Source organism: Oculina patagonica, chromosome 12, assembly GCF_052425735.1.
Source record: "Oculina patagonica isolate OP01 chromosome 12, crgOcupat, whole genome shotgun sequence".
NCBI classification, from domain to species: domain Eukaryota; kingdom Metazoa; phylum Cnidaria; class Anthozoa; order Scleractinia; family Oculinidae; genus Oculina; species Oculina patagonica.
In genome coordinates this window covers 28,477,678-28,503,767 of record NC_135769.1, presented here as the reverse complement: position 1 = coordinate 28,503,767, position 26,090 = coordinate 28,477,678, and the positions used below count along the sequence as shown (strand labels likewise).

Here is a 26,090-nt window from a genome sequence, read left to right as displayed (position 1 = left end):
GACTACAATTACTGGGTTTTTGCCTGGAAAACCTGAATTGAGTCCAGAAATCGGAAAATTACACCTAAGTGAGACAACAAGCATCCCCGCCCCTTTCATATAGGAGCCCCCCACCCCAGGGTTCATAATTATTATCAACAGTTCCTGTGTCCGCAGTTTGCTTTATTTAGTTTAAAAATAATAAAGAAACACTCTGAATGATCTCAATCTCACCTGAAAAAGAATCTGTAAAATGCCACACCAAATTCTAAATGGCCTTGTCAGGAGGATAAAAAATGGGACCACCAGTTCTATAAAATGATTCATCAGTGTTTCGAACTTGTGGAAAATCTCTGGAGACTGGTGCATAAAATAACTCATGGGATTTGGCACTGGCTGAGTCTGTAACAAATAAAGTCATTGATTAACAAACAGTCTGTTTCTATCTTTTTTAGTCTATCAAGAATTATAGGTTCACAATAACACATGCAAAGAGGTAAAAATAAGGTGTCAAATTACCTCGTAATGGTAGTTCATACATGTCAGGTCTCGCCAACACTGATCGCCTCTTATCTTGATCAGCCCCTACATGTATAGGAAATAATATGCCATTAAAAATAGTATCTACACTCTCTTTCTCTCTCAAAAGGTTTAAATTACAGTTAGAATGTGTTTTTACCAAATGAACAACATCACACACCTTCCATGAACGATGGGGCCTATGCTACTAGGTTTTTTCATTACGTTAATGGATTTCAGAACTTACAGCTCCAATCATAATGCGAAAGATAAGCCATCTGTATCCCCACACAGCAACCAGAGGTGTGGGTGTGTAAATAGGTACTTGACGCAATTTAAACACTGGACACAAAAATATTGCTAGGAAGCCTGTCTCAAGCAGCTGCGACTCCCAACCTAAAATTACAGCAAAAAACATTTTTATTTTATTTTAATCAACTTGATTTAAAAGAAAGAGATCATATACAATAAATAAAATGTTTCTGAGCTGTGCACATTTTTTGGTCAACTCACAAAAATAGACTATCACTCCATTGACCACAGTTAGAACTTAGTACTGTTAATTTAAATACCTACTCTATATAAGCTCTTAAATCCCAACTCTTCCTGTTTCGAAAGAATTCCTTCACTTTTTAAATTAATAAAATAGCACAGTTACCTAGTTAATCTATAATTTATTACACAAAGAAAACAAGAAAAATACTATGCTTACCAAATGAATACCTGAAGAAACAAAGCAAGACAAAATAGGGTGTAAATTAATAGATCAAACAAAATAAAGATTAAGTAAATAAAAAATAGCAACTTAGTTATAGAAATAAACAATAACACCATAAAATCTCCACTTGGGATGCTTTTCAATGGGCGTGATTCTGTGATGGAATCATTAATATTCGTTTTGACATATTTGCGTTCGACGGTAGGAGAACGCATCCTAATCTTGCGGTGGCCTGTGGTCCCGTGGTTGTCCTGTGAACGCACAAGCGAAAGTGGTTCTATGTTTGGTACTATCTATGTTTGTCGGTATGTGGCAAGTTGGCCTCGATATCATGTGATTAGACATTCTATTTCGTCACCACTGCTACAGGGATCCCATGAGATTGCATCACGCATGCGCACGTCAGTTTTTAAAGCTCGAATGTGAATGTCGTCCAGAAGTGAATAAATGTAGTAAGTCCCCTCAACTGCTGAGGTTGGTTCACAACCATTGTGTTCATGTAGTAGAGTGTTAATAAACACAATTCTAGGGAGGGTATAGAATATAACAGGGTGGGCATGTGATCCCTTTGTAGCAGTAGGTGACTCATAGAATTCCAATCAAACTTCACCTTACAGGTAAGTCTCGTTTAATTTCTCAATTAGAAAGCAATTAACTGCGTCACAGCGACGTCAACAAAGACAGCGCGCGCAAAAACAATTCATGAAGCCGATAACGCTAGGCTGTAAACAATTTTTGTGTTCGACGGTAGGAAAACAAATCCTAATCTTGTGGTGGCGTGTGGTCCCGTGGCTGTCCAGTGAAAGTCGTTTTATGTGTCGTTCTATGTATCTTGGTATGTGGCAGGTTGGCTAATTAATGACGTCGCAGTTTCTTTGCGAGAGACCCTGGGAACGAGGTTGATTCGTTCTGACGATCTTCGGTTTGCGTTTGCGAGTTTGCTCTGTAAATTGTGCTGAAAAATAAACGTTTCGGCAGTCCTCCTTTTAACAGTAGTAAAAAGATTGCTGTGCTGCCTCGTGCACTGTTGGATTGAGATTGTTTCTCTGATAGTTTCAAGTGATGTTGGATGCGCGCTTTATGTTGCACACGCGGTCGTTTTAAATTTGTATGACGATATAATATAAACAGTCGTGTAACTCGGATTACGTTTGCTAGCCTTATCTTGGGTACCATCTTGGGTCGAACGCACTCCCCTAATCTCTGATTATTACTAGTAAATAAATGAATTTTATGTTAGGACACTTACCATCGTTGTCCAACATTGACAATAGAATGATACAGAACCCATAACAGGGCCATAATAAACATATTAGCACATCCACAGAGAACAACGATTCCTGAAAACAGCATCCCAGCGTATGCCAGAATGTCCAAATGCTCGTCAATCCTGTTTTTATCAGTAAAAAGTAACAATGTGGGAACATGAAGAATCTTTCTCCAGCCAGCTCCATCAAAGTGATCCTCTATTCTCTTTAGATACAGGTCTGTTGGAAGAAGCCCATTTTTTCCCAACAGCTGTTTGTTCTGATTGAGTGCGACTGCAAAAGCCACAACTGAAATTAAAAATAAAAGCCAGATTAATCTAAGATTTAAATTCTGAAGAGGGATCAAAAAATTGTTTCTCCCTAGCTACGATATTACACACTGGTCATTTTTTTGATCCCTTAGAAGTTAATATAAACCAGGGATTTCAAAATGTTTTGAAGTAGGCATCAGCAACTGGAAAGGTACGCAGCTGTGACAAGCTGAGCTTGTTTCTCACAAGCCGATTGCTATGGCATAAAATCAAGTAGCCGGTGGAACTCCGGTGATGCCGGCTTGTTTTGAAAACCCTGATAAACTGGTGTTGCGTTTTTTTAGGGGGTGTTACTTAGCAGCTTTATCTACACTTCCCCAGTACTTCCTTCCTTGAGCAATCCCATGGGAAGAACTCATCTATATGATTATTTCATTTAATATATGCACCCCCCCCCCTGTTGAGAGTGGAACTCTTTAGGAGTAGGGGCAAAAAATCGTGGATTCCTAATTGGTGAGATCAACAATGCAGGAATTCTTCAGAGGGAATTGGGGAAAAATAATAATGTTCTTCAGGTGCAAAACACAGAAAATTCTATCTTTAGAAGTAAGAATGAAAGGCCTGTCCTCAGCTCAACAGGTCTATTTTGTAACAAAATGAAGTAATTGTGGTTGATGAGGAGTCCCAGGGGTGGGGAATTGTCTCATTCTGTGTGCTCGGGGACGGGGATAGACCGCCAAGTAGGAAAAATTGAAAATCCCCGGGGTTATGCCCCCAGGGGGGTACTCCGGCTTGTAAATGACAGGGATGATCGAATGGAGGCAAAACTCAGGACCCAAAAAAATCCCTTAGTCTTCCGACATTACTCAAAAAATTCCCTGGACCAAAAATAACCCCAAAAAAATCCCTTGTCAAATTACCCCTAAATTGCCAGGAGGGGCAAAAATATAACACAAAAAAGTCTTTAAAAATTGAACGCTGTGTTTGAATATTCATCATACCAAAAATAAGCCAAAAAATCCCCTATTTAAATCAAGTCACCCTAAAAAATACTTGCCAAATTTTCCAACCCCAAAAAATCCCGGAATCAAAAATTTCAAACCCAAAAAAAATCCTTCGATCATCCCCGTCATTTTCAAGCCGGAGTACCCCCCTGGGGTTATGCCCAGAGCGGGTGGGAGGCGCGGTGGCCTAATGGTTAGCGCACTTGACTCCAAGTCGAACGGCCCAGGTTCGAGCCCTGGCCGGGGCGCTGCGTTGTGTTCTTGAGCAAGACACTTAACTCTCACAGTGCCTCTCTCCACCCAGGTGTAGAAATGGGTACCGGCGAATTTACTGCTCAGTGCTGGGGGGTAACCCTGCGATGGACTAGCATCCCATCCAGGGGGAGTAGCAATACTCCTAGTCGCTTAATGCTACGGAAACCAGGATAAGCTCCAGCTGTATGGGCCACTTGGCTCGAATACAGACTTTACCTTCATGCCCTGGGCGGGGGGACTGGTGAACAGGTAGAATTGAACCATGCATCATAAAAAAATGCAACAGCCCTGCAGAATTCCTTGTAAAAATAATTCTTTAACAACTTACAATAAATGAAGCCAAGAGATCTCAAAAACACGATCCTTGTCAGCCAGTACGTTCCAGGTTCCACAGTCCCGACTGGACTTGAAGCTGCAGCTTCCTTCAAGTTCTTCTCGTCTCTAGTTATTTCTTCTTCTTTCTTTGCATCTTTCACTGCATCAACGCCACCTTTTCTTCGCCTTAAGCCCTCAAATAGCTCCATCATTAACCGAGTGTTTCTCACAACAACAAGACCTAAATTTCTTAGATATGATTTTACGACCTTTTTCGTTCCACGGTACATTCCGCCATCTTGAATTGGGACAAATGGCGCGCGGCGATTGGACCGGGGTGGCAAGTTCGTGTTTCTCGCGTGTTCTCGCGTGAAACCGCGTGAGGCTCCGCGCGAGGCCGAACTTTGCGTCAAGAACGGAAGAGACTGAGGACTAAAGTGTAATGGCGAACTGTAGTGTTGGAGAATTTTCTGATCTACCGAGGATTGCAGATTTCTTCCATTCGTTGGCACACGTGAATTTCGATTTTGACAACGTTTCTTCTACTTTTATTCCCACTCTTCGTGATTACCAACAGGTAAATGAGTTATATTTTATTTATTTGTGATTATTTTTGTGCGTATAATTTACGACGCCACACCGCTAGCAAATCATGCATGTTTGATCAAATATTTGGCCTGTTGTGGATTCGAAATTAAAATACTGTCTTTTGTGTTCGATTGCAAGTGAAGATGTCAACGAATTTAGTGTTGGATTGTACAAGTATAAAAAATGTAAAACACATTTTAACGAACCCTATATGGCTATAGAAAAAATATATGTGAGCTAATTACTTCAAAACATTCTTACGTCAGTAAGAATTGCTTAATAATCTTTAACTTTATATTGGAAAAATGAAAGCTAAGTATTGTCTCTTTTGTAGTAAGCACTGCTGCTTGGAATTATATTAAGTAAATTCTAATTACTGAGTCTTCAACTTTAAAATTGGGTCCAAATATTGCTGGTTTGCAGCTGACGTCACAGCAGCCATGTTGGATGACAGGAACAAAGCGTTCTCCTCCGTTGGGAACTAAACTTTTTTATTATGCAAATTCCGCAAAAAACATGTTTTATTAGTAAATAATAAAGATGGTAAATTTTAAGCTCGGTAATAAATAATAAAGATAAGATGTTCTACATGACACGAGCATGGGACAAAGAAAAATTCTGAGTCCCCAACAGGAATCGAACCCATGGCCTCCCAGATACCGGTTGGGCGCTCTAACCAACTGAGCTACGAGAGACTCGTTGTGAGCTGGGCCATTTTACTAGCTCACAACGAGTCTCTCGTAGCTCAGTTGGTTAGAGCGCCCAACCGGTATCTGGGAGGCCATGGGTTCGATTCCCGTCGGGGACTCAGAATTTTTCTGTCCCATGCTCGTGTCATGTAGAACATCAGTTATTTATTCTTATCTTTATTATTTATTACCGAGCTTAAAATTTACCATCTTCATTATTTACTACAAAACTTGATGAATTCGACATTGCTGATCCTAGCAGTATGCAGGACGCGTGTCACATATCAACCTAGTTAAATGGCCCAGCTCACAACGAGTCTCTCGTAGCTCAGTTGGTTAGACCGCCCAACCCGTATCTGGGAGGCCATGGGTTCGATTCCCGTCGGGGACTCAGAATTTTTCTTTGTCCCATGCTCGTGTCATGTAGAACATCTTATCTTTATTACATGTTTTATTGTTTTGTCATCCAACATGGCCGCCTTGTCACGTGGTTGCAAACCAAGAATATATTATTACTTGGGCAAATTAAGCTTAATAATATAAAGTTGCCCAATTTTGAAGCTGAGGACTGAATTTAAGGGGTGGTGAATAGTCTTTCGAAAAATGCATGTCTCGCAAAATTTTAGCTGAGTGTCAGGGGTCTCGTCATCCCGATTTTTTCTTTGACGCCTTCTCTGAGTCTAGATTTCTTTGGCAAGGCTAAAAAGGTATCGGGCTTGCAGAAACTGAGATATCAGTCTTGCCGTCTTGCAAAGTCTCGCATTTACTATTCCACACCCCTAATTTACTTTATACGTACAATTAACATTGCAATGTACTTAAGTATGAACTTCTTTTATAAAATAATTACCAAGTACATGTTGTGTTATCATTTGCAGGCTTTATTCCTGTATGCCTTAGGTCCATGTTTGTTTGGTGGCCTGGTATTCCTCATATTCTGCGGGCATTTCATAGCAAGTTGGTGTTCCTGTGACAAACACAAAGAACGCAAACCACTACGAAAGTGTGTGATAGCATTGCGATGTGTCATTTTGTTTGCATCCGTCATATCCAGGTTGGTGATCACCGTTTTTTTACAGGCCATATTGCCATAATTATAAAAATGAAAACAGGGACAAAATAATTGGTCATTAGCCTCATTCTATAAGCATTTGACCACAAATCACAGGACAGGCTTAAACCAATCTGAGAGACAACGTATTATTAATTTTTATAATAATTTCCTCACTTATAATTTTCACGCAGACTTCTTGCGGCTCTCTTTTTCTGCAAGCTTAATTGAGTGCAAAACTGGGATCAAGTATCATAGAGCCAGTATATAGGGCCATCTTTTTTTGTCCCAAGATCTCTTCTTATCTCAGCTTATAGTAGGGCTCTTGCCCATTCCTGTATTGACAGGTGTCCAAAGGTGGTCTGTGTGTTTAGTGAACACAACAAGACATGTTTATTCGTCGTCGAATCGATATTACAATATGGTGCAATATATAAACCACGTGATCGCCTAAATGACTACATTAATAAATTTACATAAATTATATGAAACTGTTTACAACACTCCCCGGGGTTGCATCACGACTTAGTGATAAAACGTTTCACTCAACAGTCTAAATCTCAAAAGTCCACAGTTCGATAAATGTCACAACGTTTTCGTTCACTGTTCGAAATGACACAATTTCATTGCATGTTTTCACTCCAATGTTCGCAAACAAATGTTTGAAATGAAACAATTCCATTGCATGTTTTAAGCTCAATGTTCACTCAGAAACTTCAACAGGAATTAGGTCCTGTATCACTCTACGTAATACTTGTGGCTTTCGCTCTCCCTTGCCAGCAACTTTGACTTTGGCTGATCGAATCTGCCCATCTCTGCCTGGTAGCAGTTCTTGAATCTTTCCCAGTTTCCAAAATGTTCTTTTCTTTAGATCAGACTTCACGATTACTATGTCACCTACTGAGATTGGGCTCTCCTTGTTTTGTTTCTTGCATCTCTCATTAGCACGTTCTCGTAGACTCAAAACATACTCGTGTTGCCACCTTTTGGTAAACTGCTGTAGCAGTCGTTGGTGATGTTTAGCTCGCTTTGTCAAGGTTTGGTTGACACTAACAACTTGGAAATGCTGGTTACTGGGTTCATAGGTAATTCGTCTGCCAGTAATTAGATGGGAGGGCGTAAGTGGAGTTGAAATGGACTCTTCATCATCATAGACATACGTTAACGGTCGAGCATTTACGATTGCCTGGATCTCCACCATTATGGTTTGTAACTCATCGTAGTTCAATGTAGTGCGTCCCACTGTTTTCTTTAAGGGTTGCTTCACAACTTTAACCATGCGTTCCCAGAAACCCCCCCACCAAGGGGCTCGCTCAATGATAAAGTTCCATGTGATGCGATTGTCAGTTAAGTATCGCATAACCTCGTCTGATTGTATGATCTTCCTTATATCTTTGGATGCGGATCTGAAGGTCTTGGCGTTGTCCGACAGGAGGGTGACTGGTAATCCCTGGCGATTTACGAACCTCCGAAAGGCTAAGAGAAATGATTCGACACTCAAAGAAGGTGTCAGTTCCAAATGAATCGCTCTTGTGGATGCACAAGTGAATAAGCAAATGTACACTTTGTCGGAGCCCTTTTCCTTTGAAGACTTTCCATTGTGTATGTACAGCGGTCCTATGAAGTCTAATCCTGTATGGGCAAACGGCGGGTCCAGAGACACTCGTTCCATTGGTAAATCTGGAGTCGGTGGTGGTCTATATGAAGCCCCTTCTACCCTTCTACAGGTGACACACTTTCGTAGAATTCTCTTCACAGCTTCTCGACCTCTTGGTACCCAGAATCTCTCTCGAATAGTGGTTAAGGTATCCTTGATGCCACTGTGTTTAATCTTGGAATGCACATCCTGGATGATGAGATTAGTAAGTGGGTGCTTAGATGGAAGTAAGATTGGATTCTTGCTTTCTTCAGAGAGCGGTGCATTGCTTACTCTTCCCTTACATCTGATGATTTGTTGGTCGTTAAGGAACAAGTTAAATTGTGTGACATAGACAGGTGGGAATGTTCCTCTTTTGCTTTGCAGAAATTCGAGTTCTTTGGCAAATGAGGCTGTCTGTACAGTCTTGATCCACAGCATTTCAGCTTGATTTAACTCTTGAGCATTAAGTTCCTTTCTCGATGACTGTTCCGGTGACTTGGGAGTTTCACGGTTTGATACACTCTTCTTAGCATTACGTATGAACCGTAATACGTAGGCTGTCACGCGTAATAATCGTGTTACACTGCTGTATCGTTCAATGTCAATAACTTGACTGAGATTGACTGAATGGTCTTTCGACTCTGTCGTTACCAGAGAATGTGTGACACTTACAGGGTTCTTTACAACTTCTTGAAGGGCGTCTTTGTTCTCAGACAGTGCACTTGTTTGAGGCGACTCGGGCCAATGATCTCTTGATAACCTCAGAAACTTGGGCCCATTCCACCATGACTGGTTTTGTGCTAATTGCTCTCCTCCACATCCTCGTGATGGGAGATCAGCCGGGTTCAACTCTCCGGGACAGAAGTTCCAGTTGGCTTCGTTAGATAGTTCTCGTATTTTGCTGACCCGGTGTTGTACGTAAGGTTTCCATGCTTTAGCATTTTTGATCCAACACAGCGTGGTGAATGAATCAGTCCATAGAAATGTTCCTTCAATGGGGAGAACGGATTGTATCGTTTGCTGCGTTGAATGAACTAGCTGGGCTAGCAATGAAGCTCCTAGCAGTTCCAACCTGGGAATTGACTGACGTTTGATTGGGGCTACTCTCGTCTTGGATGTCATGATGTTGACTTGTGTTTCACCATTGCTGAATTCGGTTCTCAGGTACACGACTGCTGCATAGGCTCTTTCTGACGCATCTGAAAATCCATGGATCTGATATGAGCATACGGTTGACTGCGTCGGTGAATAATTGGCATAACATCGGGGAACTCGGATGTTCTTCAGAGCATTTAGGTCATTAATGAACGTTTTCCACTTTGCCAAAGCCTCTCCTTCCAAGCTCTCATCCCAGTTGACTTTCTCGACACATAGACATTGGAAGAGGACCTTCATGCTGATTGTAAACGGAGTTAACAGTCCAATAGGATCAAAGATTTTAGCTGACAGTTTCAGTACAGATCGTTTGGTAGCTGGAAGGGCTTCTGCATACTCGATTAGCTCAGAGAGGTCATAATGAAATTCGTCTCGGATCACATCCCAATAAATCCCGAGTATCTTCACAAATTGTTCGGTTTCCGGTTTAACATCTTTGGCACTGGCTGCCTCTTCTCTCTTGAGATTTTGTGCAGTTTCGCTTTCTTCAGCAGGGGCTTCCATATCTGACTGGCCTTTTCTTTCTTCGTCCTGCTTGATTTTCTCGCGGAATGACTGACAGTTAGAATTCCACTTGCGCAGTGAGAATCCTCCATCTTTCATGATTTCCTGTGCTTTGTCATACAAGTTCACAGTTTCATTTTCGCGAAACACTCCTCCTGCCAGATCATCAACGTAAAGGCTTGAACTTAACAAAGATGTTACTTCTGGTTCCTTTTCTTCATACTTAGACAGATGGTGTTTTATGGTACTTGCCAGGATAGCTGGACTTGGAGTTAAGCCAAACACAAGCCTTCGAAACTGGAATTGCTTGATTTGCGGACAATCTTTCTCGATATCATCGAACCATAGAAACCTCAGCATTCTTCTGTCTTCTGGGTTGATCTGTATCTGATGGAAGGCCTTTTCGATGTCAGCTACTACAGCAAATGGGTAACCTCGAAACTTAACCACAATATCAAATAGGTGTGGCACTAAGTTCGGTCCTTTCTCTAAACACTCGTTAATGGAGGCAGTTGACTTGTCGGATTTGGCTGAACCATCAAATACAACTCTCAATTTCGTAGTTTCCCGGTCTGAGCGAATTACGCCATGATGAGGTAAGAAATGCATTGGAGCTTGGTCGTCGTCAAGTTCTGGTACGGCTTCGATAATCCCTGAATTGATTTGATCCTTGATCACATTGTCATAATCTTTTAACAGTTCCTTGTTTTTCTTCAGTCGCGAGTGCAGCTGTCTCAATCTTGTAACACACAATTCGTACTCGTTTGAAGCAGGAACAAGACTTTCTTTCCACGGCAGACCTACTTCGTATCTTCCTTCCGTCTCATCGAAATGAATGCTCTCCAGGAACTCTTTACCATCTGACTGTGAAACAGGTGGTTCCTCTCGTACTCCTAACGATTCAGTGTCCCAGAATTTCTGCAAGGCGTTACATAACTCATCGTTCTCACTATGAATGTCACATGGGCTCATGGTCATCAATTCTGGTCTCTCTATGATGAGATTTGTAGTTGTAAACTTCTCTCTTGATTCTTCAGCACTTGTGGGACCAGACAAGACCCATCCGAACATGCTGCTAACTGCTACAGGACCACTGCTGCCACGAATGACATCCCCAGACACAATATCGAAGTAATAATCGGATCCAATTAGCACATCTATGTCCTGTTGACCTGTTTCAGCGATGCTGATGTCAGCAAGCTCGAGACCTTGTAGATGTGTGTGATTGTCAATGTTAACTTTAGCTGACACCGCCGAGCAAATCTTTGGGAAACATAGCGCAGATATTTCGATTTCTCCTTGAGATCCTTGTAACCGCAAGCTGACGACATCACATTGTTGCTTTGTGTATCTTTCGTCTCCAAAAGTGTTAAGATGCAATGTTTCTGACTTCACAGGGGACAGATTAAGCCTTGATTTCAATCGGTTTGTGACGTAGGTGCGTTGACTTCCAGTGTCCAGAAGAATTCTGACACGTGCGGTTTTAGAATTGACATCGTTAACAGCCACGGCTTTAGCTGTTTGCAAGAGCACAGTTCCCTTTGCCTTGTTGCTCACTGTTGTCGTTGTCTTCATTTCTTCGGCTGAAACTTCTTTCGGTTTTCCTTGGTCAAGCGTGGAACAAATCGACTGATGATGCCGCTGTTGGCAGTGTCGACATTTTTTTGGATTCGTGCACTCCTTCGTTTCGTGATCAAAACGCAAACAATTGAAGCATCGTTTATCTCGTTCCAAAATACTTCTTCGTTGAGCTGTATCTCGTACCACGACGCATGATGCAGAATAATGCTCGTTTCGACAATAGGCACATTTGATTTTGAAGCTCCCACCTTGCTGAGAGACGAGTGAATTCGCAGTTGGTGTTTGATTTCGAAATTTTGAATCACGGCCGGGCGATTGAGATTTCCCGCCTTCGCTTGTTTTTGCCATGGTCATCTCGCTTGCTTCCCGCGCTTCGACTTCAACCTTTATCACGTTTAGCAACTCCTCAATTTTCCACACAGAATCCTTAGAGTTCCTGGCTATCTGCAATCGGATCTCAGGTGGCAACTTAGACATAATGACAGGAATTAAGAGGCTTCCGTATTGATCCGAAGTTACGCCGAGCGACGCCAAACCGCGGGAATGAACACAAATTTGATTGTAGACGTATCGAAGGCTGGCTGGGCGATCATTAGAACACGGCGAAACCTTGAGAAGCTGATCCATATGTGCGCTGATAATTTGTTGGGGACGCCCGAAACGTTCTTGTAATAATTTGATTGCTGCGTCGTAGTTTGCTTCGGTTAAGGTAAGACCCTGGATAGCTCGAGCGGCGGCCCCTTCAAGGACAGAATTGAGGTAGTTGAACTTGTCGATGTTGGAAATCCCTTCGTTACGATGTACCGCCGATTGAAATGAATCCCAGAAGGTATTCCACTTGGTTACATCTCCTTTAAACTTCAGAAGATACAACTTCGGTAATCTCGTACGGACTGCATTTTGATTCACTGGCTGTGCAGTCGTTTGGGGTGATCCCACGTGTTGCTGACTTGGCATGTTTACCTTGCTCGCATTCTCGATTTTGCACTTCAGACGAATAATTGAGGCAGTAATTTCTTCTGACTCTTCGATTTCTTTATCAATCGTTGTAACCTCGCATACAGATAATATTTCTTGGTCCATTTCGATTAGCGACTCTTGTTTTCCATCCAAGAGTTGCCTCATAACACTGAGCCGTTCGTAATCCTTGTCTTCGCCTTGCAATATTCTGGTTAATTCTTCATCCAGTTTCGATACATGTCGTCGGTGTCCTTCACGGATAACTCGCAGTCGTTCCAAATTCGATGTAGTCGCTTGCATACTCGATGTACTTGGTTTGTCGGGTGTTTTCTTCGATTTAGTCTTTTTTGGAGGCATTGCAATTGAAAAGTGGCCCCACGTTGGGCGCCATTTAGTGAACACAACAAGACATGTTTATTCGTCGTCGAATCGATATTACAATATGGTGCAATATATAAACCACGTGATCGCCTAAATGACTACATTAATAAATTTACATAAATTATATGAAACTGTTTACAACAGTGTGCTTGGTTGCCATGGAGACCTCTATGCTGTTGAGGAGTTTGTCACCCAGATCCTCTCTTTGCTATTGCCGCACCTACAATCCCATACTATAGTTGGCATACATCAAGTTTAACTTTAATAATAATTTTTTCGTACTCATTTCCATATTGTTCTGTTCCAGTGGTTTCATTATTTCGGCCTTTGTGTTCAACGACTTTGTGGACCAGGGAGTAAAAGGAGTGTTGACAGCAGTTGGAAATGTTAACAACAGTCTCATAGAAGTCCAATTAAAGGTACATATACTTAACCCACTGATACCTGAATGGTTAATTAATATATGCCCACCCAAACCCTTCTATCTAGGATCTGTAGAGCTCTCTAAAAATATCGCAGGACAGACAGATTGTCCTAACGACAAAAGTCAATCACTATAAATTTAGAACTTTCAGCTATTATTGTGTTTTAAACTCATCACAAATAGATGAGCTTGGGAACTGGTGACTGAAAAATTAATGCTGGGGTGCCAAGGCCATAAGCTACTAGGAGGTATCATATCCATGGCAACCCTGGAAAGCAGGAACCACCCAATGAGCATCCACTAACCGGCACTGTCACACTGAAAGACATTCAGTGGAAACTACTTACCACAAGAACAAGGCGAGATGGAGGAGAGGGTGCAAGAATCCACAATGATTCATAAGCGAAAGCAGTGTGCCTGATCCACAACAATCAGCTGAATACACTACAAGAATTATGCAATAAACTATAAACCCCTGCAAAACCCCTGAAGGCTGCCCCACACGTCACGTACTCCTGAAGGGGAAAACTACTGGCTGCATTAAAGCTCGTATTTAACTCCCCTAAATGGTATAAATTAGCTGGTTGTGCAAGCTCTCTGGCTGCATTAGCTTGAGTTTAACCTTGCCTAAATGATATTTAGCCACATTTAATTTTTGATTTAGAAAGTTACTAATATAAAAGCGTCATTTTGATGTTATGTTTTAGGTGAATGCTATAAAAGATGACCTTGTTGACATGGATAGCACCATCATTGATGCTAGAGACTGTCCTGGTATCACCGATGCTGGGCAAGATTTGATTGATAACGTTAGGAGTAAAATTGGAGACATTGTCACTACTGTAGTGAAAATAAAGAAAGTCAATCTACCTGATATCAATGAATATATCCATGATATTGAGTACTACAGGTGAGATTAATTAATGGTGATTCATACTTTACGATTTTTTGGTTTGGCGCTTGAGTGTAAGGTGAAGGGAATATCTGCGTTCAGATCTAGTACCCCATCAGGTCGTATCTTATCCTTAAGAGACAAGGAGAATGTCTGCTCTGCCCTGGATTGGATGCTACTCAATTTATATTGCACAGTTAGAGCCATTTTCACTTGAGTGTCGAAAGTAATTTGCGTTTACTTTGGTTTTGCATTGCTACGCTCATTGATTGGCTTAAAAAACTCGCGCCACTTTCTTAACCAATCATAAGTAAAACCAAAACCAATCATGACTTGCTCGTGCAAGTTTTTCCGCGCTTCGTGTTTACAATTGCTTTGAGTTTTGATTGGACAATGGATTGCTCTGCGTCCTTCAATTATGATTGGCCAGAGTTATTACCTTGGTTTTGGTTGTAGGACGCTCAATTGAAAACCGCTCTATTCCCAGCTATGAATTTGCTGGCACCCATTTATACACCTGGTTGGAGAGAGGCACTTTGAGGGTCGTATGCCAAGAGCACAATGCAGTGACTCCAGCCAGGGCTTAAACCTGGACGGCTCAATCCAAAGTCAAGGGTACTAACCGTAAGGCCACCAAGCCTTCCTTGCCACAGTGTGCAGGGCTTCAAAACTTATGCAAAATAAAATAAATATCGTCTGACTTAATCTTGTATGTTTTTTTCTTTGTTAAGGTGGTGGAGTACATTTGGTACACTCTGCATGAATACCCTAACCTGCATTTTAATGATATATGCCATCTTAAGACGAAGCAGATGTGGATTTATACTGTAAGTCATTTATGATCTTTAATACTAGTATTTATACCATGCCATAGAAAATACAGCCAATCAGAATACAGGAAAGCCGTTGTATAATCGACGGTATTCAACCCAACCTTCCCATCATGCGCTGCGATTGTATTCTCGACGAAATTTAGTAAGCGTATTTTCTATGGCATGGTATAAAATAGTTACACAACACTTTCTCGTGGTATACTAAGGAATATCCCACTTGTCACTTGTATTTTCTTGGTATACACACTCGCCTAAAGGCTCGTATGTATACCGAGAAAATACAAGTGACTCGTGGGATATTCCATAGTATACCACTCGAAAGCGTTGCATAACTAGTATGTATTTGACAAGTCATGTATAAAACAGAATAGAAAAAATCCCTGTAAAACTCAAAACGTATATAGATCTGAAAATTTTAATTGGTGCCAATGCAATAGATAAAGAATGTCAACAGGCTTTATGGTTCTTATGGTTTTGTGAAATTCGCATTATCTTAATACATGTAGTTATTACCATACGAAACACCCACTTCAGGCTTTCTTCATTAGTGTTTTCATTTTTCGTATAATTAACAGCAGTTGCATACAAAGGATTCTAAAGAATGCCATGTTGTCCCTGATTTGTCATAAATGTTGAAACTTTACCCTCTTTCCTCCACTAGGTTTGGGACTGGCACTAGTTACACAATGATATTTTTCCAAATCAAGTGTTCCCCCAAACGTTATTCATAATTTAACACTCCAAAATTACTTGCAACAAAATGTCGAGTTGTTGAATAAAAATAAAATAAGACATTGTCTTTTTATTTTTAAATTATGTTTTCAGTGCCATATTAGGTGGAATCATGTGTCTTGTCCTGATCTGGTCAGGTGCAGGAATTGATTTAGCAGTGGCAATTGTAAGTTAGACATAATTCTCACATAATTTATAATGTAGATCTAGCCTAGGCATAATAAACATAATAGCAAGTAATCTGGTTTTCATTAGAAATCACAGCTAGATCAAAGTTAAAGTACATTTTACTCAGTTCTTAAATATTCATGCCGTGTACTTTAAGTACAAGTTTGAATTTTTGTTACCTATTTTATTTAAGTTACATGTTTTACTTTTATTTTGTAAAAGCAACATTTTTTTGAATAGATTTTTCACAAAAAGATTAGCCCACTCCACACTAGCCAATTTTTTGCTGTTGTCAACTGCACTGAGACTCACTTATACCCCAGGGTGGAGAGAGGCACAGTGAGATTCTATTATCATGCTTAACACACAACACAATGACCCTGGCCAAGGCTTGCAACTTGGTGTGTGCTCAGGGGCGGATCTACGGGGAGGGTGCAGGGCGGGGTTGCACAACCCTCCTGAGATTACCTGCGCCTTTCTAATACAACTGGTATTCTGCAAAAATAGTCAGTTATGCCAGGGGGGGTACTCCGGCTTGTAAATGACGGGGATAAACGAATGGAGGCAAAATTCAGGACCCCAAAAAATCCCTAAGTCTTCCGACATTACCCCAAAAAATCCCTGAACCAAAAATAACCCCCCAAAAAAATCCCTTGTCAAATTACCCCTAAATTGCCAGGAGGTGCAATAAAATAACACAAAGAACACTCGTTTTGTTTATTCATCATACCATAAATATGCCAAGGCCGCGCCAAGGCACATTAGTTCGATTTTAATACCCAAACAAATCCCTATCTAAATCAAGATACCCAAAAAAATACTTGCCAAATTTTCCAACCCAAAAAAATCCCGGAATCGAAAATTTCAAACCCAAAAAAATCCTTCGATCATCCCCGTCATTAACAAACCGGAGTACCCCCCCCCCCTGGGCTAGTGAACCCCCTCCTTACAAAAATCCTGGATCTGCCCTTGGTGCTAACCAATAGACAACTGTGTCCCTAAACTCTAAAAACTCAGTTTAACCCCCATTTAATTTTGAGATGACTTCTTTGTCTGTAGGGGATGTCTGATCTTTGTGTGAACCCTAAAGAAACTGTGTACTACTACATTAGAAATCAACCTGAATTAAAAAACACTGGTAAGGTAAACTGCCAAATCCGGCTCTTTAGAACTGACCCTTAAAGCCCCAATATCCACATACAAATTATCCAGACTGATTTCCATATATATTTGTAGTATTAGTCAGTTGGAAGAAGTTGTTAAAATGTCCATAATTCCATTTCTTTTTTGCTATCATTTTATTAATTCTCATAACCTATTCTCTTGATCAAACTGAATATTGATATTGTACATTTGAAGTTGGTCACTCTTAAGACTTTTAAGATAAAGCCTTCCTTTTTGTGTGTTTCTCTAAATAACACAAAATATTTTCCCATCAATGGTACTTCAATGTGTTTTTAGGTGTTGTTAATTATTATGTGGATTGCCCTGAAGATGAGGATAATCCTTATCAAAAGGTATGTCAAACAAACATAAAACAGTCAACTCCAACTATTGATAACAGACACCTTCGTTCAGAACCACAATTTGTTGTCTGTATTAGAGAAAGTCTGTAATAGCAGGAACTAGGAGTTAATGGTACAGGAAGCAAAATATTTACACCTCAGCTTACCTCCCTCCCCCTCAAAATCTCGCTAGGGGGCTCAGGGGGCATGCACTCCAAGCTCTGAAACCCTTAAAGAGACATTTTTCATGAGGTATTTCTTGAGAAAAATCAATCTTGTTCAACTGGGGATTATTTTCCCAACAAAACATATTTTGGGTAAAAAGTTTGGGTAAAAATCTAGACGAGGCAAGTGCCTCGTCTTGCCGCTACTCCGCAGTAGTTACGGCCCTGCTATGAGGTGTCCACCATAGCAACAGGCCATTCTTAGAACAATAAAGTCAGTTCGTTAAACATTTGCGTGGACTGGTGGATCGCGTGCTTGAAGCTGCATGGTTTTTAACAGGGCGCCCCTTTCAACATGTGGTCGGGCAAATCGCCCAGCAACTCTAGCGTTTCTAGCCAAGAGGAAAATGAAGTAAGTCATTCGTATAGCTTATTTTAATGCGATAGGTGACATCAAATGAAGTAAGTCATTCGTATAGCTTATTTTAATGCGATAGGTGACATCAAATGAAGTAAGTCATTCGTATAGCTTATTTTAATGCGATAGGTGACATCAAATGAAGTAAGTCATTTGTATAGCTTATTTTAATGCGATAGTGACATAAATATTTGGTGGTGATTTGCAACACTGATACTCTTTTGGCGGTCAAAAACATTTTGTGTGCAAAATAATCTCGTTCAATGTGAGACGGCTGTATGCTATTTTTCTGCTGTTTGAGAAATTATAAAGGCAATACAGAGTGCTCTTGATCCCAGATGCATGATTTAATGGTATTTTGCAGATTGTTAGCTGAAATAAATCACTTTTAAGAGGCTCTCAAGTAATAAATCTCATTTCGGTAATGTAGGAGGAAACGCGTTATTTCAGTTCGTGATCAAAAAATAACCACCCGTAAGAACAGAAAGTTGCAATTGGTTCGTCGATAAAAGATGCATCATAAATTCTAGATGTTTATTATATTTTTCTATGCTCAGATGTAATGGCTCTTTAATTTACGAGACCGTGCACTAAATGAGACCTGGATTGCTCTCCCAGTACGCACTTAGTTGCCAGCTATAACGACAGCCCTCCAGCTGCAAGAATTTCGGTCAACAGAGAATTCTTTAGTTCGTTTTTCTTTGTCAAAAATTAAGACCTAGAATTCACAATGATTTTATTGGGTACTTTATTTTTATCAGGAACAAACTATGCAACGTAATAGTTCGGATTTAAAGAACTTGCTTTCTCTGGTCTTTCCGATTTTGTTTTCCAGATTCCGGATTCCGGTTTCCGGATTCTGGTTTCCGGTTCCGATTCCGGATTCCGGATTCCGTGTTTTAGGGTTGCCCGTTCCAATAACCTCACAACTGACTTACTGTTAATTAGTTTTATAAGGTAAGACAAAGCCTGCTGTCGAGCCAAGTGGCTCATCAGGCCAGAGCTTATCCCGGCCGGGTTTCTGTAACATCATACGCAGCTAGGAGTATTTCTACTCCCCCCTGGATGGGATGCTAGTCCATCACAAGGTTACCCCCAGCAGTAAATTTGCAGGCACCCATTTATACACCTGAGTGGAGAGAGTCTCTATGAGAGTAAAATGTCTTGCAAAAGGACACAAAGCAGTGCCCCGGCAAGGGTCGAACCTGGACCGCTCGATCCAGAGCCTTGCGCACCAACCATTGGGCCATCGAGCCTCCCACAGTTAGTTTTATAACTGGCCATTAATGTTATTTTATTTCTTCCTTGTAGTATGCAGACAGAGCCAAAGAACATCTAGATGAAGCTTCAATTATATTTTCTTCCTTGATGAAACTGGTATGGGTAAAAAAATACACTTAGCAACATCACGCATAAATTATTTGAATGTATAACATGGCATTGCCTTGCACAAGTTAAAACCATCAACATAATTTAACATGCCTGACATCACACTGAAGCCTCAATTCACTCATTCACCAATGTGGAAGTGAAAATGGATACCTTACACTGACATTGCAGATCCATCAACAGTTAACTCTCTCTAAAATGGACATTGCTGGGACCAACTTCAACTGTCTGTCTTAGAGAGGTATCCATTTTATAGGGAGTTTTGTTACAGAAAAAATGACTGACTGAAAACAGCAGGAACGGGAGCAAAACCAGGTGTCCTTCTTGTAGAGGTGTCCATTAAGAGAGAGAGTTGACTGTAACACAACTATTAAATTGCAAAAAGCTCCCAAAATTTTGCAGTCCAGTCCATGTCTGAGGAACAGATAATGTACATGTAACCCTGTTTAAATCTTAAAAGATTTCCACATGAGTGTAAAGGAATCATCATCTTCTTTGTTACTTTAGGGTTTGAAGTTGCCTGTTGACTGTCAAGATGATCTATCTCAGTGTAACAATGACCTGAATCAATCTCAAGCAAGCATGTCAGTTATTATGAAGAATTTGGACTGTAAATATGCACACCAGGTACTGACCCACTTGGGTGCTACATGTACATGATTCTAATTGGTAATGCCCTTACTTGAGTGCTTCATGTATAAGGACCCTAATTGGTTACCTTAATAAGGATCCACATTGAGTGCTACAATAAAGATCTAGTAGTTTTGGAACATAACCTACCATATCAAGGCCCCGACCTACCATGTCAGGGCCCGACCTACCATGTCAACCTACCCCTGTCGCATGAGGCAATTAATCACTTTATATACTTAAGTATGGGGGACCTGCCGTGGGGTAAACGTTCCAAACCTTCCGTTGATCATAAAGATCCTAATAATTGGTTACCAAATTAATGTCTCTTATCGAGTGCTATACCAAAGACCACAATAATTGTGTTCGGTGATGAGCATCCAAATTGAGATTCAGATTTTCAGATTTTTCTTATTTCACACTGTTTACATAAATCGAGAGCTACAGCTTGTAATAATTACGGTAATCGACCCGGTAATCTATATATTTTTTGAGAGAGTCAGCAAACTTAATTTGAGTTAGCAAACCTTATTTAGGGAATTTGACTTACTAATAGTAATACTGGTTTTTCTTCAACAGCAGTTTGAGAGTGCACAATGTTTCGTATGTTATGGTGTGGTGTAAGTATCTCGTTATCGCACAAATTGCGCTTCAATTCTCGGCTAATTTTGGCTAAATGCCAAAAATTAGCTTATATCCTGTTATTCTAGCACAAACGAAGAGTTGAAAATTAAACAACAGACGTCGTACACAGCTGATGAATTCATTAGTGAATTGTCTCATAGATCCATTACCTACTGCTGCAGGGCACTAGCCAAAACTGAGCAGCCACATCGGCGACAACAGTACAAATCCATTTGCGTTCGCTGACTAACTCTTTTCTCAAAAGAATCACGTCATCTCGCAGATGTACAAAATTATTTTCAAATTGAAGGAAACTTGAAAATGATACTTCACTTGAGAAAAAAAACACAAGAAGGGATAATATTTATAACTAACTGGAAAAAGTATTGTTAAGATTGGGAATGTCAGACGGATACGAATGACGAATGTGAAAACTGTATGCTAAATTTGTTAAAATAGTGTGACATCCTTAGCGAATAGAAAACACTTTTAACATGACTGTTTAAAAACAAGATTTAGAATATTTGCTTTAATTTCCTGTAGCCTTTTTTTAGTGCGAGGGTCCGAGAGCCCAGGATTCTTAATGAGTCCCACGCTTGCAAATGAATTGGGAGGTTAAACTGTGACCAGGTAGACAGACATAATTGAAGCAAGCACATGTTGAGATGATGTAAATGTTTCATTACAGGGTTGGCGTGGCTGAGCTGCTATTAATGACCCTCATCATTGGCTTTTTACTCATCGTTAATCTTAGTCTGGTGCTGCCTGTATTACTCAGGTAAGTGTTTCATCTTCTATTCACCTTAGGTATCACTACTTACAGGAAGGCACTCTCCATGCCTTCTGCAGTGGTTCAAAGGGAATTTCAAGGGGGTTAATTAGGGAAGAAATCCGCTAAGTGAGTTGATTATGCCTACAGGTGCTCGCGTTACTCAGCGGAGTTACACCTCTACCTCCCCATGAGCCTTTTTATAGTCTGAGAGATCGGTAGTCTGGCCCAACCTCCTTTCCAGGGGCGGGAAGAGAGAGACCCTGGAAACGAGGTTGAGTCTGGCCCAGGAAAACATGCGTGCAGTATGGAAAAATCACAAAATTCCGCGCCATTCACATCAAGTTTCCCATCATGGTAAAAAGTACAGTGTTTGGTTCTGTAATTAAACGTTTCGACGATTTAAACGCTTATTACAAATCTTCGTTTTAGATAAGATTTTACAATGCCGAATTACACCCATAGTACTGTAAATCACACACATGTATTGTAAACCTTCCTGTTCAGTTCCGTTTCCATCAGCTGCGTGCGTCTAAACTTTGCGTTCAGATTTTGTTTTAAGTCCCAGTCTATTGTTTTGTCTTTATTTACAAGCAATACAAATCATATATTTCCTTCCTCGCGAAGGAGCCCGTGACAAAACAAGCTGTGAGAAAATATGTTGAATCTGGCCGCAATTCCTTCAGATTCTACTGGAAATTCAACAGAACAGGTCGGTCGCCAGGGGACAACAAATCATGTTCGAGGGAGATATACCAACGAAACTCCAGATCAACGTGAAGGGCGACTTCAAGCTAATCGCGAACGAAACAGAAGGCGAAGACAACAACGCACTTCAGAGCAAAGAGAACAGCTATTAGCTCAAATAATCCACTCCTTATTTATAACACCCCCCCCCCCCCCGTCCCCAACCCAGAGCTTCGCGAGGCCCTGCGAGTCACGTATTACTAGTATATATATATTCACATATTTTTTCCTCTCTTTTCTTGTTTTGACTAGAACTCCATCGTCCAAGAAACGTAAGAAACGAAGTATTTTAGACATGTGCGTGTAAGTAGTGCAAATATTTGTTTTTTTTTTTTGTTTTTTTTTTTTTTAAAAAACTTTCCACAAACAAATTTCTTTGAAAGAAATTGATCCATGCAATCAGTTCGAATAGTGCCGTTTTCAATTAAGTGTCGTAAAACCAAAACCAAAGTAATTACTCTCGACTGGCCAATCACAAAGGACACAGACAATCCAGTGAACCAATCAAAACTCGAAGCAAATACATGTAGCTGGCACGAAGCACGGGAAAACGTGCGTGAGCGAGACACGATTGGTTTTGGCTTTAGTTCTGATTGGCTGAAAAAGTATTAATGCAAAACCAATGCAAACGCAATTTACTTTCGACACTCAAGTGAAAACCGCTCTGAGAGCACCGAAAGGAATCGCAATGTAAACCTCAGGGGGGGGGGGGGGGAAGAAACGAGGTCTGGGACCGAGTAGCGATGCTCTCACAACTTGCAAAGCGATCAATTCACGATGTAGTCAGCGGTTTTTGGACGATGATGCAACAGGCAATCTTTTCCCGCGAAATGAAAGCTGCTATGCCGTGGAATCACTTATTATAAAGGGGTTCAATTTTCTCAACTAAAAATCTAAAAGCAGCGTGTTTATCCGAAAATTTCGTCATCGTCGTGTAGTTTTAAGAACGCAGAATTTTGTGATGCCGTGCTACTTTTCAGTGCTGAAATGCAAATGTTTGTACCACGATTTTCAACTGGCCCACATGGGGATTGTAAATGAAGTAAAACAAAGAAAGACCAAGTCAACAAACATCCTCGAAACAATAGATCAAGAACAATAGCTCCGACCAGCGCGGGAATATTCGATCGCCACGATTACCATTCCCGTGATGGTTTTATTTTATAACGAACACCACATATTGACACCAAGAACCTTTCCGGAGATATTCGCTGCTTTTTAAAAGACAAAACTTAGAAAGTCTTTTTTATAACTACATATATAAAAAAATCGAACTCTCTCACTGGTCCCATGTTGTTATTGTTTTGATAAGTTCACAAAGAAAGGAGCTGCTCATGCGCCTTAGAGACATCCGCTAACTAGCGCCCCGATGATTGCTTTGCAAGTTGTGAGAGCATCGCTCAGATTTCATATAAGAGAATGTATGGGAAGTTGCTTCCCCCCCCCCCCCCCCTGGTAAACCTCTTGCAGGGATTCTTATTTGGCATAGATAGATATCTGTTGAAAAAAGAAGTTGTTTTGACGAAACAACTGTCAACTAGTGAGTAAGATACTGGTACTCTGGGTTTTCACTTGTCTTACTATTTATGATCTGTTCCTCTCGTTATTTTGCAGTTCAGATTCACCTATTGGAACTCCTTACCACTCCATCTCGGAAGATGACAACAGAGCAGAAGCTGTGCCTCTCATTCCCAGCGCTCCTCCGCCACCAACGGTATACATGTAACTTTTCTTTGTATGTGTTTGTGTCTTAAAACTGGTACAAGGAAAGCCAAACGTTTTCGACAGCAGTCATCTTTACTATTCTCACGGCATACATAATTAGCCCGTCACGCGGGAATGGCTTAAGTTCGTTAAATTCTGGTGTGTTGTACCTGCGCGCTAGTAGCATGATGCATTGCGACCTTCGCTTCAAATATCACAGTTTCAGTCACCTCGTGGCCAGTTCAACGGAGTTCGGTGAAGTGACTGTAAACGTTTCGCCCCTCCCACCTCCCCTGGTGGCGGTCGATCACTGCTGTATCCTACATTCTACACGCCAATTGCCCTGGCATTCGCGGGTATCCTCCCATAACTTAGCTTCCCGTGTCAGGGCAATTGTATTCAGTGAGAATGTTTTACTGTCAAAATCCGTCTGTAATTATATATCGTTAATTATTCCAGGAGTGCCCATTAGATAGTTAGCAAAAAACCCTATTCAGGGGCTGGTATATTGGAGGACAATGCCCGAGGCTGAAAGATTGGCGGAGAAGCGAAGCTTCAAGGGTAGCTGTGAAGTTTTGAGGACAATCTTTCATCCAAGAGCATTATCCTCCAATATAGATCAGCAAGCCGGAAAGGAGTTTATATCAGCCTCCTCCTCAGGCGCCTCGATTTTCGTTGTAACAAAGCGAGAACAAAGCGAGCGCGGTGACTGGTGACGTGACGAGCGCGAAGCGCGAGGGACCTTCCCTTCCTGCCTTGCGCGCCCATGTCCCCCAAAACAAGAGAGAGGCGTCTGGGTACGAGGCAGAGTTTATATAGTTAATAACGCTCCGATTAAATTCTACAACGCTCTTTACGCCTGTGAAAAGAAGAAAAGCCTACAGTGATTATCACGGCGTAACTGCGATTGAAAAAAATGCAAGTTGATTGGTTTACGTAATTTTTTTAACACTGTGATATTATTATTAAAAAGTTAGATGTGAAAAGGTCACTTTGTTCGTTTGTTTTGTACTGGTCTGCGACCCCGTCTTCCGATTTTGTACCACTTGATGCGTTTTGTCCAATGAGCACGCGCGAAAATTAATCGGTGGGTTACAAGAGACGGAAGTTATCCAATAAAGCGCAGGCTGTAATCATCTCATATCAAACAAGCGCGAATGGAATAACCTTTAATATTCTCTTGTTGTTCTGCCGTATAGTACAATTCTACGCACCGGTCATCAATGGAGTTTCATTCATTCGAGGACTCTTGGATGCCTGGGCGCTATAATACAGGAGCTGCGAATCCAGGCTTCCCTGCAGCACCACAACCAACTTCATCAGCGGGAAACTCGGATTCTTTCAATCCTAACACGAGAAGAGGACAGATCACAAGTATGGCGTTTTAAAGACGAGAGTCAACGATAATCTTCACGCCCAGACTCCGTGGCGTGGAGGGAAACATACCCGTATGTACAATTTGGCGGGAAAATCAGCGCAATGTTTTTGTCATGGTTACAACGTTGACTTTATACCAAATATGTTTTAAGAATACACTCAACTGTCGTTTGCCGTAAGACATTTGGCGGGAAAATTCCCGCGTTGCTTCGGCCATGGCTAAACAAAACTTGTGGCTTATTGGAGAGAAAACTTTGAAAATGTTGATTTTTTACCTATTATGCTTGCTCAAAAAGTTTAGAGAAGTATTTTATAGCGAAAACTCACAACTGTTTTATAAATGTAAATTATGATTTTTAAACAATCAACAAAGAATATTTATGACCTTTTATATTTTGTCAGTATAAATAATACATTACAATCAACTATTGATAAATGTATGATAATTTTTATTGGGAATAGAGGGTATCATCGAGGTATTATACTTATGGGGCCCGTATGCAACAGGTATTTTTATTAAAATAGGAACGATAAAACGATAACGCTTTTTTAGTAAGGGTCTTTTTAAATTACAGTGTATTTTAACAGTTGTAAAATATATGGACAAATAAAATATATTTTGTAAAGAAAGCAAAAACTAAATCTTATTTGGTGTTTTTATAAAGAATTTCAGAGCGGTACTGATGGTGGCAAGACAATCTCGTTAGTCCTTTCGCTTTATTTGTTCCCATTTTGCAATGGAGAAAAGATTTAAGAAAGCTAACTAAATATAAAAGGCTATTAAAAAATGAATTGTTTGTTACGGACACAGTACAAGTATCTGAGTGTGCAATTCTAAGTGCGACAAATCGGAACTG

At 40.7% G+C, this 26,090-nt stretch overlaps 2 protein-coding genes across 2 annotated transcripts in view; one reads left to right on the top strand and one right to left on the bottom strand.

Annotated features, from left to right (window-relative positions):
* The window catches only part of LOC144631518 (lipase maturation factor 1-like), a 9,630-nt gene extending 5,008 nt beyond the window's left edge, over nt 1-4,622 (bottom strand). Inside the window, exons 1-6 of the mRNA XM_078489962.1 lie at nt 4,323-4,622; nt 2,466-2,772; nt 1,211-1,221; nt 746-894; nt 499-564; nt 214-381 (exon numbers count right to left, since the gene is read on the bottom strand). Of these exons, the coding sequence (XP_078346088.1) occupies nt 214-381; nt 499-564; nt 746-894; nt 1,211-1,221; nt 2,466-2,772; nt 4,323-4,599 (978 nt within the window). The 5' untranslated portion in view covers nt 4,600-4,622. The remainder of the gene's footprint in view (nt 1-213; nt 382-498; nt 565-745; nt 895-1,210; nt 1,222-2,465; nt 2,773-4,322) is intronic.
* Nucleotides 4,623-4,747: 125 nt separating this feature from the next.
* On the top strand, nt 4,748-26,039 carry LOC144633947 (protein tweety homolog 1-A-like). The gene is made up of 15 exons (XM_078492875.1): nt 4,748-4,886; nt 6,465-6,640; nt 13,165-13,276; nt 13,989-14,191; nt 14,905-15,000; nt 15,832-15,904; nt 16,966-17,044; nt 17,368-17,423; nt 19,305-19,370; nt 19,890-20,009; nt 20,592-20,632; nt 21,325-21,414; nt 22,405-22,455; nt 23,767-23,866; nt 25,056-26,039. The coding sequence occupies exons 1-15, from the start codon at nt 4,752-4,754 to the stop codon at nt 25,242-25,244; spliced, it is 1,587 nt and encodes a 528-aa protein (XP_078349001.1). The 5' UTR covers nt 4,748-4,751; the 3' UTR covers nt 25,245-26,039.
* The last annotated feature ends 51 nt before the right edge of the window (nt 26,040-26,090 follow it).

What these genes read in the sequence shown, in the direction of transcription:
- LOC144633947 (XM_078492875.1), top strand. Translation starts at nt 4,752, where the DNA reads ATGGCGAACTGTAGTGTTGGAGAATTTTCTGATCTACCGAGGATTGCA. An exon ending in AGGATAATCCTTATCAAAAG is followed by an intron (nt 17,424 to 19,304) that starts GTATGTCAAACA and finishes TCTTCCTTGTAG; the next exon opens with TATGCAGACAGAGCCAAAGA. An exon ending in GCGCTCCTCCGCCACCAACG is followed by an intron (nt 23,867 to 25,055) that starts GTATACATGTAA and finishes TCTGCCGTATAG; the next exon opens with TACAATTCTACGCACCGGTC.